Source organism: Corylus avellana, chromosome ca11 (genome assembly GCF_901000735.1).
Source record: "Corylus avellana chromosome ca11, CavTom2PMs-1.0".
In the NCBI taxonomy this organism is placed as follows: Eukaryota; Viridiplantae; Streptophyta; class Magnoliopsida; order Fagales; family Betulaceae; genus Corylus; species Corylus avellana.
Window position 1 is genome coordinate 448,602 of NC_081551.1, and position 13,436 is coordinate 462,037.

Sequence of the window (13,436 nt, forward strand, 5' to 3'; positions counted from 1 at the left end):
CACATGTCATTTTTTATAAACTAAGTTAAAAAAAATTTCTCTAACCTAGTTTAGATCATAACTTTGTCCGATTCTAAATTAGTAAAAAGTAAAAGGACTTAAAAGTAAAATATAAAGCCTTCTCCTACCTCTCTTTATGTACATTCGGCGTTCGCTATCACCTTGCACAGCCTCCATTACTCTTTGTCTCTCTCTCTGCGCCAAAGATTTCTCAGACAAATCTCTCTGTAAGTAACTGCAAATTCAAACTCGCTGTATATGTATGCCACTCATTTACTGTACGCTTTTGATTCTGTTCATTTTTTCTCTTTACTCAAGGTTTTTATCAGTTTCTCTAGGGTTTCATATATACATGTGCGCGAATCTGTGTGTCCGTGTGTGTATGTACTTGCTTCCGTTTCTGAAACTCTCTCTTCAGCTTTTACTGAAATTCGTGAAATTTACGTGTTATGGGTTTTGGTTTCTCTAGGTTTTTTTTTGGTAGTTTAAATTTTGTAGCTAAGCGACTTCTTAAGGTTTAAATATGATTGACATTTAATTGTTAAAATTTGTTTGGTTGCCTAGAAAATGGAGGAAATTAAAATAATGAAATGGGTATTTGAGATTTTTGGATGTTTCGTTGTTTTGGTTCCTTGGTTTCAGGAAAATGAAAAAATGAGTAAGAAACTGACTCATTGTAGTTTAACTAATCATTTCTTCTACTAACGTTGATTAAATATGGGAAAGGAAGATGAACTTTAATATTAAGACCGTGATATTGTATATTTTTAGCCTTAAGAAGATGAACTTCCATATTTTTAGCTTAAATATGGATCTCACATTTTAGGTCATGTAAAATTGTTTAATGCTGGGCAATTGATAAGTAAATGGGGGAAAATTATTTACAGTTACGAAAACTTGGATTTTTAATTTTTTTTTATAAGTAATAAGTGTATTATCAAAACGCGCAGATGGGCACAACCCATGTATACAAGAGGTATATAGGGTAACCCCTATTGACTAGAAAAGGATTTACTACGAAAACTTGGATTTGCTGCATTAATTTTTCATTTACATGATTCATTTACTTCAAGAGTTATTAACTTTGTTACTCATGGTCCCTTCTAGATGAAAACATAGGTAGGAATGTATATAGCCTGACCTTTTCTTTGGGGTTGTGCTTTAATGTGTTTAGTGATCAATATACATATTAATTTGTTCCATTGGTTGGTTTTGCCCAGAAAATACTCAAATGGCTAGCGAAGATTTAAATGAACATGAGGCAGGTGATATGCCTGAGAACTATGATCCTCTGCAGAAAGAAGGATCTGAGGATGATTCTAAAGGAGGTGAAGGAAAGAAGTGGCCTGGATGGCCTGGAGAGAATGTATTCAGGATGTTGGTTCCTATACTAAAGGTTGGTGGTATTATTGGTCGAAAGGGAGAATTCATTAAGAAAATCACCGAGGAGACGAAGGCTCGGATTAAAATTCTTGACGGTCCTCCTGGGACCTCAGAAAGAGCAGTGAGTTTTTTTCTATATATTTATTTTTATTGGGGTTTATTCCTATGTATGCATATTGTATATGTTTCATTCTCTGCCATAGTTGGTTGTCTAAATTATCAATCAACTGATGTTAGTACAAGGTATTTGACCATCCGATGATTCTACTAAATATTTAACTTGGTTATGTGAAATGAGCTATTGATGTTATCTTAAGTATTCTTATTCTCGCGTTTCTAGTAGAATAGATGTGTAAACTACTGAGCTTGACTCAAATAAGCCTTAATTCCAACTAAATTGGGTCGGCTATGGTCCTATGGATTTCGGAGTTCGCTACATGTGCTCTTTTCAGTTGTTTTGTCCAATTTTGAATCATGCACTCTGTTGCCTCCCTAGTGAATATATCATTCGCCACTACCTTTTGCCACTTTATAAACTTGAATTAAATCACTGTTTCTGACTGGTGCATTGATTGGGTCTCCATTGCACATAACAAAACCATCTTTAAACAATTTTCCATCTCTTTCCCTCAATAGGAGCCACCCCTATCTTTGAACAGATCTTATATATTTCATAACATTCCCACTTATCCACCTTAACATTTTAATTTCACCTAAGGTCATTCTAGTAGCATGTTACTTCTTAACAACCTCAGTGTTTTGTGCCACAGAGCACAGCTAGTCTTATCATAGCCCTACAGAATTTTCCAAATGTGTGCAGTAATGTGCTATAAATTTGTTGTCGGTTTGATATTGCTTGTTCTCTTGCAATCCATATTCATTTGTTGTAATTTCTTTTGTTTTTCCCCTTTTGTTGGAATTGCATGAGGTAGATGCATGAAACTTCTTCTTGCTCATGAAATTGCTACAGATATTTTGGAATATACACTGCTCTTAAATATTAACTCACCATTCCTTGAAAATCTAGTTTCCATGTGTGTGTGTGTGTGTGTGTGTATTCCAAAATATCAGTAGTTCCAAAATAGTGTATATTTTGGAATTACACTTCTCTGTTGTTCCTTAGAAGATAGATCTGTAAATCCTCTACTGGCAGGAATCTATTAGTGCTTTAGGAATTGCTTAAGGTTAAGAAACAGACTAACTGTGTTGCTAGTCTAATTCAATAATTAACAACAGATTAAGTGTCCTTTATTTAAAACATGTTAACTCAAATATTTAAAATGGCTGCTAAGAAAGTAGCAGATTGGGTTATTAAAATAGTTTTTAAACGGTCAAAGATAATAAGACGAAGTAAGTTAGAAGGTGAAAATAATAAAGAAGGCTAAATATGAAACCAAAGAAAACAGTGTCTTTGTCCCAATAACCACAATGAATGTGTGCAGGTTCCTCACGAATCTAAGGCAACATATCAATGACCAAAGTGGCTTCAAACTAGAAGAACCAAAGATGCACGTTGCAGCAATCTGTTCTGAGCATTACAAGTGCTGAAAAGTTCTTTTTGACTTAACAACAATCAGGATTTCGTTGTGCGGAGTTTGGTATCAAGAAGCTTTCACTGTATCTGGTAACTACAGAACTTGGTCGACTGGTGTCCTGCCAGACATTGTTAAACTTTGTACTAGGAACTCTTAAATTCTCATCAGTATGATGCAGTATTACTAAAAACTTCTCAAATTTGTTCCAAATATTATCTAATAAGCACAAAATACACAGAAGCATTGTAATATAGATATTTAAAACCTTGAATAAAATCTAGAATGTGAAATATCTCTTGATCAATTTTACTACAGGAGTGGCGTCGTAAATGATTAACTTCTGAGTGTTATTAAGACGTTCATTTGAAATATAACAGGTATAAAATGCATACAGAGACTTTTGAAATCTTAAAATGCTTATACTCAAAATTATATTCTTATTGTGTCATAATATACATTTAAGGTTTTTGGGGCTTGGTTTCTAACCGTCATCACATAAAAAAACCTTGAAATTGATGACGGAGCTGATTACTTGCTAGGAAATGAAGCCATTTGGTTGGAACATGTGTGTTTGTGTGATTTTTTGTGATTGTAGACTTATGAAATCTCATTTTTTCTCTCTATTTTTCCTGTTTTCCCATTGGACTACCTTACATTTTTTTAATACATCTAATCTTCAAGACATTGGACGTGTTTTCTGAGTTACAGTTTTGAATTTTTGGCACTATGGCGATTTGTTCATATAAATATTGAGACATTTTAGATTGGTACAAGCTTTTATCGAGGATTAGATGGATCAGGAATGGGATTTAGCACTTCTTTCCAAGTGCTATAATATGTTATATATTGATTATTCTACAAAGCTAATTGTGTTGGAATGGGTTAAAAGGTTGAATAAAGTCTTTTTTTTTTTTTTCCCCGTCTTGCACGAACTTATGAGGCACTACTGATCTGTTTTATGATAAGAATCATGGATTTGTAGTCTTTCTAAGCTCACCGTTTGTATCTCTTGACTTTTGTAAGGTGATGGTTTCTGCTAAAGAAGAGCCAGATCTTCATATTTCTCCTGCCATGGAGGCTTTACTAAAAGTTCATAAACGTCTTGTTGATGTAGACACTGACTCTGGTCATGCTACATCTGGTTCAGTTGGCACAGTGATCACAAGGATTCTAGTGGCAGATACCCAGGCAGGAAGCCTAATTGGGAAGCAGGGCTCCACTATAAAGTCTATTCAAGATGCTTCTAATTGTACCATTCGGGTCCTTGGTTCAGGTATTCTTGCAAAACATTACTTTTCCATATGAGAGTGTTATATATATTTTATTCTTTGAAGATTTTGGATTCTTTCCCCTTATGTTTTACTTTCACTTGTATACAACTTCTTGTTACTTTTTTTCAAGGATTGCAACCCTTAATGATTGCTTTGATTTCCTTTTTAAGCTTGCCCTTTTTCCATTTTTTTCTTCACTACTGACATGCCTATCACATGTTAGACGATATGATTACGTTTCTTGAGCTGAGCACTTTTTTTCTTGGTTTTTGTTCGTAGCCAAAAATATTAGACCCTCAGTTTAATCCATCAAAGTGTTGATTGCTTTTGACTGTGAAATGGATCACAGAAAGGCTGCTTTAATGTTCTGAATATTGTAGTATACTGCAGAACACCTGCCGACTTTTGCTTTGCAAGATGATAGTGTTGTTGAGATACAAGGGGAATCTGCTGGTGTGCAAAAAGCAGTTGAACTCATCTTAAATCATCTCCGGAAATTCTTGGTCGACCGCAGTATTGTTGGAGTATTTGAAACACAAGTAAGTTTGCTTGTTTTTATGATTTGAAATTGGTAATCATGTGGGCCCAAGTAAGAATTGATGTAAATGTCCATTAAAAAGTTGAAATGTAGATTTTGACTCTACTTATAAAATTGACTCCCTTTTTTTAGGCCAACCTACATTTTCCAGTTGCAAGGGTATGGCAGGCTTAGGGTTTGTAGGTTTGGTTGGTTTTGGGCATACTCATCTGATCTGTTTTAGTCATCCAACTGTTTTGATGGTTGGTCACAACACAACCAGCTTAACCATCATTGACGTGCACTGCTAAATTAGATGCCCGCATACATTTGCAAGTTGGCTTTGCAGTTAACTTCGGTAACTCAATATAAGGGCAATTTGTTTTGCAAGTTGGCTCTGCAGTTAACTTTGGTGACTCAATATAAGGGCAATTCGTCTTTCATTGGATATAAATGTGGGCAGAGTTTGGTTGAATAGTATGTGATATTTAAAATAAATTGGGACAAAATGAGCAATGAATAAGTGATTAGGATTTGATTAGGATGATAAAAATGTCAAATGTTAGGGTAAGGATAAGCTTCTCTAAATATATTCAAGTAAACTTTTATGAGGCATCGATGCGTTTTTTACTTAAATCCATAAAAGGTGCTGTACAATCTGCTAAAAGGCAGAAACCACCGCATGCCCTGCCTGGGATTCAAAAGATTTCATGTGTCAAAATTACTTATTGGTGTTGGTTTTGATATGATGGGAATAGATGGTGCAAGTACTAAAAGAATGTAGTTCCTTGGGGTCAGCTTGACTGGAAAATTCTATGCTCAACACCTCAGCTCTGATTTCTTAACTCTAATAAACAAATAAAGTAGGGAAATTTGAACCTTAGTTCACTGTCCTGTTTAAACTGTTTTTGAATTGGTTTGGATTCATACTGAGTCTAGGATTTCACATTTGTTTCGATGAGAAGCTTCATTACTTGTCTTGTTTTCATATCAGATAAATGTAATTGGTGTGAATTGATACGTATAACTGTTTTTATTGGTCAGATGCAAATGCCAAATGTTCGACCAAATCAGAACATGCCCTCACACCAATCCTGGGGCCCTCCTCCTCCTCCTCAAGGCTTTCCAATTAATGCTGGTGCTGGACCTGGTTTTGCGCCTAATCCTCAATACATGCAGCCTTCACGTCAATATGACACTTATTACCAGCCTGCTGAGATGCCACCTTTGAACAATCAGCATATGCAGGGTCCTCCTATGTATGGAAGAGACGCTTATGTGGGGCTTCGTTCGTCTAGTGCGCAGCCACAACAGCCGGTGGTCACGAAGGTGCTTTATCCTTGCTTTCATCATGACTACTTTAAGTAAGAATATGACATGGGAAAATCACCAATTGGTGTTGCACAAAAGTTGTGGAGACTAAGCCTATTCTTTCTTTAGGACTTCAATCAATTGAGTCCTGGATTTAACTTTATTACTTCGAGAGTATTACTCTTAATTAAAATTGTAAAATGTTTGGTAATAGAGCCAATGATAAGTAATGGCAGATTTCTGGATATCTCTTACTTTGAATCTCAGTTTTGGTTGAAAAATATAAGCTTTGGTAGTATTTATGTCTGTAATGTTGCTTGAGGAGTTTTATTTTTTGCATGCTTTTCCACTGCAAAGCCAGAGTTCTCCCTCTGTAACCCACATTTCTTTTTTAGTTTGTTTTCACTGAGGAAACCTGCTTTATTGGTCTCTCTGCTGTGAAAATGAACCGTGTAATGATATAAATTATTTCACAATGTGCTTTATGACTGGGAGTTTAGTTTAATTTTAAAAAAAGTAGTTCAGGAAAACATTAAAATTTAGGGAATTGCGATAACTTTGATGACAGTAAATTGTACAAGTTGTGATTTTTCTTTCTATTTCGCTGAAGGTTAAAGAGAATGTGAGACCTTGCTGAAGGTTATGCTTATTCTGTCTCTCGAATATTTCTGATGTTTATGCTGTTTACTTTTTGCTGTGTAGGTTACAAACCACATGCAAATTCCTCTATTATATGCAGATGCTGTTATTGGGACATCTGGTGCAAATATAAGTTACATACGTCGGGCAAGTGGGGCGAGTATCGCAATACAGGAAACAAGGGGTGTGCCCGGGGAGATGACTGTTGAAATAAATGGATCTTCTTCTCAAATACAAACAGCTCAGCAGTTAATTCAGGTATACTAGAATTCCTGTGTTTTACCGAATGCAATATTTATGAAAACCTTTATTCTCTTGTTACTTTCAGTCTAATTGGTATAATTTTGTTTGCTTGTTTTGCAGTCTTGTTCCTCTTTTATTATGCTTATGTTCTTATATGGATTTGTCTGTATTTTTGAACTTGTCTTTTGGAAGATCGGAACATGGGAATAGATCTGATACCAATACGGACTACCCATTTTGATTGTTGTGGTTTCTTAAATTTCATGTCTTGGATTGGGTAATGGCTTGAAAGCTAACACATATTTGTGTTTTCTAATCTTATTTTTATTTTATTGCCGATGTTCTTATCTGCATTTTTTGTGTGTCAAATTATACCTGGCATTGGATGGATAATGGCATGAAAGCTGAAGGGTATTGGTGTTCTATATTTCAATCTATGTTTTATTTGTTTTGCTGAAATCTTAGATAATAGGTAATTTGGAGTTTTGGGGGTAGGGTATGAATGTATATTGTTTTCTAGAAATTGTGTAGTAGTCATTTATTGAAGTTTTGTTTATCATGGTGAAAGCTTTCTGGTGTTTTCGTGTTACATTGTTGTAATATTTATTTTGATGACACTGAATTCAGTTGTGTATATGAAAATATTGAAACATAACTGTCTATGAAATCTATAATGACAATTACCAAAACTTGCAGTGTTATTATTTGTATACTTTATAAGTTATCACCATGCAATACTAATACAGAATTATTCAGTTGTCTTTTTACCTTCACCCTGAAGTATTTTTTCTTTTATCTGAGTAACTGCTTCCTCTTTGCATGATGCAGAATTTCATTGCTGAAGCTGCAAGCTCAGCACAGAACTCAACAGGAGGATCAATCAGCCAGGGCTATAATGATTATCCAGCGCATGGTCCTGCATATACATCTCCACAGTCCACAGCGGGACACGCAGGCCACCATCCTGCCCCCGACTATGGTTTGGTCTATGGCAATAACTACGGTTATTGAGAAGCTGACATTAGTTTTAGTGGGTTGGCTCAGCATTTGGCATAACGATATGTTCTTCACTGATTCACCTGGAAAATACCAGAAATTTGATATGTTGATGTCCTGAATTTGGTGACATTTAGTTTTTCTTTCTCTTAACACAGTTTACGAACAATTGAGTCGGGCCTTTTTAGGTTTGTTCATTTTCCATCTAATTCTTACTGCTACATTGGCCCCATCCTTTGGATTCTTAACCAAAGTAATGCTTGCTTTTTCCATTTTTATTTGTTTTGGTTGAGGACTTGTGTGCTGTAATTCTTCACAGAGCTACTTGTATGCTCGTGTAGCCATCAGGAAATTTAGCAGTACCTAAGATGTGTTGTAAATGACCCATTGATCATGGCGTTGGTGTAGACATGACTTTTCTTTAATTCTTGTTTGAGAAATGCTATGAGTGCATTTTCTGACATGGCAGTGAAAATTTCTTTTAGTTTTTAAATGGATTATTGATAGTTATTAGATTTTGAATCCAATGCACGCCAAATAGTGCACTTGGGAGTGAGGTAGCATTTTTCATTTTTGTTTCTATTGCCATAGTAGGGTAATATAGGCCATCCTAAAGATGATAGGCTTATGAGCGAAGAGTACGTCAAGATAATAGACTTTCTATGACTACTTGATAAGCATGTAAAAATTAAAGTTTATAGTTTTAAGGAGACATTACAAATGAACTTGTAGTTAGGATGGGTAAGTGTAATTTACTTCAAGGGTAATGTGAATTTAATTTAATTTTAAATTTTGACAATTATGTCTTTAAATTTTCTTCTGATTAGGTCTTTAATTTGCTAGCATGCAACATCAAATCAATAAATCAATTAGTTAATACCTCATGTGCTAATTGTGCGTGCTATAGTGACACAATGAAGAGCCACTTGAATACATTCGAGAAACACGTGGATTTGCCAATCATCCATGACCTAAATTTTTTTCTAAGTCTTGTTATAACAATGCTTGAACTTTAATTATTGAAGTGAACAAAGCAATATTCAATGATAACGAAGAGGAAATAACTTGGCCTATGTCTAAAATCTGAAACAATGAAACAAACATCCGAAACTATTGCCTGTCTAAACTGAACTTTTATCCGAAGAAGCCTATGTATAGAAGTAAAGAATATTTCTGAAAACTGAACCAGCTAACAATCAAAGCTAGAGATATATCCAAAAGAACTGATTTTCTTTGCACGGTATAAGGGATCATAGCCCAACTCGAATACTGGAATCTATATAGGTGCTGTACATGTTGTTCGGAAATGGCCAGTCTGATTGCAGCGGCTACAATGCACAACCCGTTTAGCACGACCACCATCTTCTGCGCGGACTCGCCTTTTTCTTGGACGACCGGGTGGCCGAAGTGACTTAGGAGGATTTATGATAACGTCAGAGTCTTTATTCCCGTCGTTGTCAAATACATCTGATGACATCTCCTTCCAAAGGGCTTTATCTGGAATTGGGTGTATCGTTAGTGAATATGCCTTGCGATAATTTGCCACAGTGAAACAACTTTCAGTAAACCGATGAACATTCTGCCTGCAAGAGAGAAGAGCTGCCACGGAATGAGCACAGGGCAGCCCACAGAGCTGCCATCCACGACACGAACAGCACCGGGTGCGGATGTCCACTATATGTGATCCTTCATGGGAAATGACTTCAAATTCAGCTTCATTTGCTCGGAGCACTTGGTAGTTAAGTGCACACTCAATAGCCTCTGACACACGCCTTTCGGCAGAAGGAACGAGAATACTTGTCCACTGCATGCTTGCTTCACGACGCTCATTGAACCAAGTCATCAGCTGCCGACGTATATACTCCATCATTTGAATTATTGGAAGTGCAGAAGCTTCAGCCATCCAAGTTGTCAAATATTCAGCTACATTAGCTGTGAGATGCCCAAACCTCGTTCCCTCAAAATATGCTGTGGCCCACAGGCGAGGTGGAATCCGTCGAATCCAATAAGCAGCATCCTGTGATATCTCTTCAATCTCAAGGATTTTTGCTTCGAATTCGAGGATAGTGAGAGTATGCGCAGCCTCCCAAAGAAGGTTGACAAGAACAGCACTGTTAAATTCCTTCCGGAAACTGTCACTAAGATGATGCATGCAAAACCCATGAAATGCGATTGGGAAGGTTGTTTCTACTCCATCCACGACTCCCTTCTGCCTATCAGACAAAATTGTAAGCCTTGGCGTGTTCTCTGCATTAGTTTCAAGCAGGCTATGCAGCTCGTGAAGGAACCACAACCAGTTACCATCATTTTCCTCGTCAACCACACCAAATGCCAAAGGAAACAAAGCACCATCTCCATCAAAACCAGTAGCCAAAAGCAACGTCCCAAGGTACTTGCTTTTCAGAGGAGTCCTATCAAGACCTATAAGAGGTCGGCATGCATTTAGAAACCCAAAAATGGATGCTTGAAATGAAACAAAGAGACGTTGGAAACAGTTGTCAACAGGATTTCCGTAGACAAACGCGATACTATCTGGATTTGTCATTCTGATCTGCTCACAATACTGCGGAAGCCGACGATAATCTTCCTCAAATGACCCACGAACTGCAGCCATGATTCGCTCCCTTCCCCTCCACGCTTGCTTATACGTTAATGCAATCCCATGGATCCTGTGGATCTCTTCTAATATCTCCTTTGGTTTGTAGTTAGGATTTTCCCTCAGGCGTTGTTCCACAGACTCTGCAACCCACTGGACTGAGGCTTGTTGATGACCAAGATGGGTGATTCCACCACACGTATGTGGCTTATGGATAGTCCTAATTGTGAAAGTAGGAACACCTGGAAGCTTCGCAGCATGAATTCGCCAAGGGCATCCCTCACTTGCACATTTGGCAGTGAAACGAGTCTTGTCAGACTTGATTGTCTGCATCTCAAAGCGAAGGGCAATGGCTGCATCCCTCAGTGCCCTTCGGCAGCTATGGACATCAGGAAACTCTTGCCCAACAGACAGTTTGTCATTAGAATCTAGCTCCAAGGCTCGGGACTGAGGGAAAGGACTAACCATCAGGGGCTGCTGAACAGTCATATCTGAGCTACATACAATACTCATTTCCTGATTCTGGTCCACAGCTAGATCTAAGCTCTCATGAAGATCGTGGTTCTCTACAACAGCCAATTCATGATTATCGGATAAGCCTAAGTCATGATCCTGAGCAGTAAGAGACAATTCATTATTATGGTTGTCAACATCAGCATGCTCTTGATCAGCTTCGGAATCCTTATCTCCATCTAACTCTAAATCATATTCACCAAAATTCTCAACATGTGTATGTTGAAGAGACATTCCATGTTCATGTGTCAGGCCAAGAGCTAGTCCATGATCATGGGTATGTCCTATATCCAAACCATGATCATGAGTCTGCCCTGATCCAAAATTATGGCCACGACCCAGAATCACATTGTGATGTTGCCCTAGCGCAAAATGTTGATCTGGCATCAATGATTGATCCCGCTTTTGCCCAAGAATCAAGTCGTTGTTTGCCATAACAAGTCGAACAGTTGCCACAATAAATCAGTGTTTTCCTATGTGTTTTTCAATTAGACCTGTCCACAAAACAAATACCTGTGAATCAAAATCCTTTCTTCTCCTCCCACACTGAGCACTGACATATACAAGAAAAAGCCATAAAAAGGTTATTACAATTACAGCACAAAAGCATTACCTAAACTATACCCTCGACTTGCTTTCTTTTCTATCCAGCCAAGTTTTCCTCCAACACATTAGTTCTTTCAAAACAAAGCCGAACGAACTGAGAAATTAGAAAACGAATCAGCAAACACAAATTTGTATAGTGAAATCAATGATGTAAAAAAGAACTATTAATGATTATAGGAAAACAAAGTAACATCCTCGAATCCAGATGTTTCTCATTATTTGGGACAAAGCATTAGTTGGGTTTTAAACCAAAATAACATATAGAGTCAAATTTTCCATTACACTGCCCAACCGAGCTTAACTCAATTACTAAAACGTTCGATTTATATTGCTTTTCCTTTTCCTTTTCCATTTTCTTTTTAGTGGGTACATGTAATTGGGCTGAGTCAACTTATACGACTTCTGTTTTCTTTTTTCATTTCTGGGAAACCAAACGCAATACGTTTTTCTTCCCTTTCCCTTAAAATTTCTCGGGAACCAAACATAGAACTTTTCCACTCAGAAACCGGAAAATAAAAAAAAAAAATAATAAAAATAAAACAAAACAGAAAAAAAACAAATTGAAAAGTAATGAGAACTCACGTATAAGTTATAACCGCCTCCTCACAAACAACCTCTAATAGAACCTGCAAAAAAAAAATTAAACAAACAAAAACAGATTAATTAGATGCTAATAAAGAAAAGCTAGTTAGGGTTAAATGTTAATGCACTGAAGGAAAAATGTGTGAAAAAGAAAAAGTGCGTGAGAGAGAGAGAGAAGTGTTTAGAGTTTGGCGGGGTGGGGTTTAGGGTGCAGAAGGGAAAACCTCAAAGATGAAGGGCAGAGAAGGGGAAGACTCAGAAAAATTTGCAGGGGCAAAAGGGTAGGCGATGTGCTTTCGAGTATTTGGGGCTCAGAACGCTTAGGGTTACCCAATTCAGAGGGTATTTAGGTCATCGAATCTATTTTTATACCGTGCCTATTTTACACTATCGCAAAAGGGTAGGCGATATGTTTTTAAATTTTACACTCATTTGATCATGGTCCATGGTCCATGGCCCATGGCCCATGGCCCTTCAATTCCAATAGGTTTACTGGACCGGGAGTCCGGGACCCTACGTGAAAAGTTTAGTGCTGATGTTTCGGCCGTGATATGACACTTAGTTTTTTTTTGTTTTTGTTTTTTAATACATCTTCACACAAAGGAAAGAAAAAGGGGTTGTAAAATACCTCCATTTCGTAAGGCGTAATTTATAGCTGATTGAATTATTCATTAGGAACGTAATGATACTATTGTTGAGAGTTTGGCTTTGGATTATGTTATTCAATGATAGAGATTGATATTTCTAAAAAATTGATCATTCCCTGCACTAAACGTCTTCTAAGTGGGTTTGTATTAAAAGTAGTGAATTTCAATTTTTACCATTGATCTTCAATAACAAGAGATGTCTTGATTTACGTTGTCACATAGATAGGGTGGAATAGTAGTAAAATAAAAGTGCGATTTGTAAAATTGCTTTAAAAAAAAAAAAAAAAAAAAAAAAAAAAATTATAGAACTGAGCTTAAACCACTTATCTTTTACTGCTTAGTTTAAAATTTTAAATTGTAAAAGAAATTTATATGATAAAAGGGGATTGAAATAATCACATTCAAATTGTACGATCAATCAGGCGTATCAACCCATATTAGTGAGCTCATGGTATGGTCACCAAGGAATTGTTTTTGAACACATATTAATTAAACAATCCTGATTGGAGAAATTTTGTTCTTTATAAAACAGGCAAAAGTACTGAAAGACTGAAAGTTATGGATTAGTTTTCAGAAAAATCTGACCATTCAATCGCA

General features: G+C 36.6%; 2 protein-coding genes across 2 annotated transcripts; one reads left to right on the top strand and one right to left on the bottom strand.

Moving 5' to 3' along the window:
* Positions 1-149: 149 nt before the first annotated feature.
* LOC132166179 (flowering locus K homology domain-like) lies at positions 150-8,320 on the top strand. The gene is made up of 7 exons (XM_059576955.1): positions 150-227; positions 1,221-1,504; positions 3,942-4,191; positions 4,580-4,728; positions 5,751-6,035; positions 6,720-6,914; positions 7,728-8,320. The coding sequence occupies exons 2-7, from the start codon at positions 1,232-1,234 to the stop codon at positions 7,908-7,910; spliced, it is 1,335 nt and encodes a 444-aa protein (XP_059432938.1). The 5' UTR covers positions 150-227; positions 1,221-1,231; the 3' UTR covers positions 7,911-8,320.
* Positions 8,321-8,847: 527 nt separating this feature from the next.
* LOC132166447 (uncharacterized) lies at positions 8,848-12,512 on the bottom strand. The gene is made up of 4 exons (XM_059577263.1): positions 12,417-12,512; positions 12,193-12,236; positions 11,618-11,704; positions 8,848-11,498 (listed from the first exon to the last, which is right to left on the bottom strand). The coding sequence occupies exon 4, from the start codon at positions 11,437-11,439 to the stop codon at positions 9,172-9,174; it is 2,268 nt and encodes a 755-aa protein (XP_059433246.1). The 5' UTR covers positions 11,440-11,498; positions 11,618-11,704; positions 12,193-12,236; positions 12,417-12,512; the 3' UTR covers positions 8,848-9,171.
* Between the last annotated feature and the right edge of the window lie 924 nt (positions 12,513-13,436).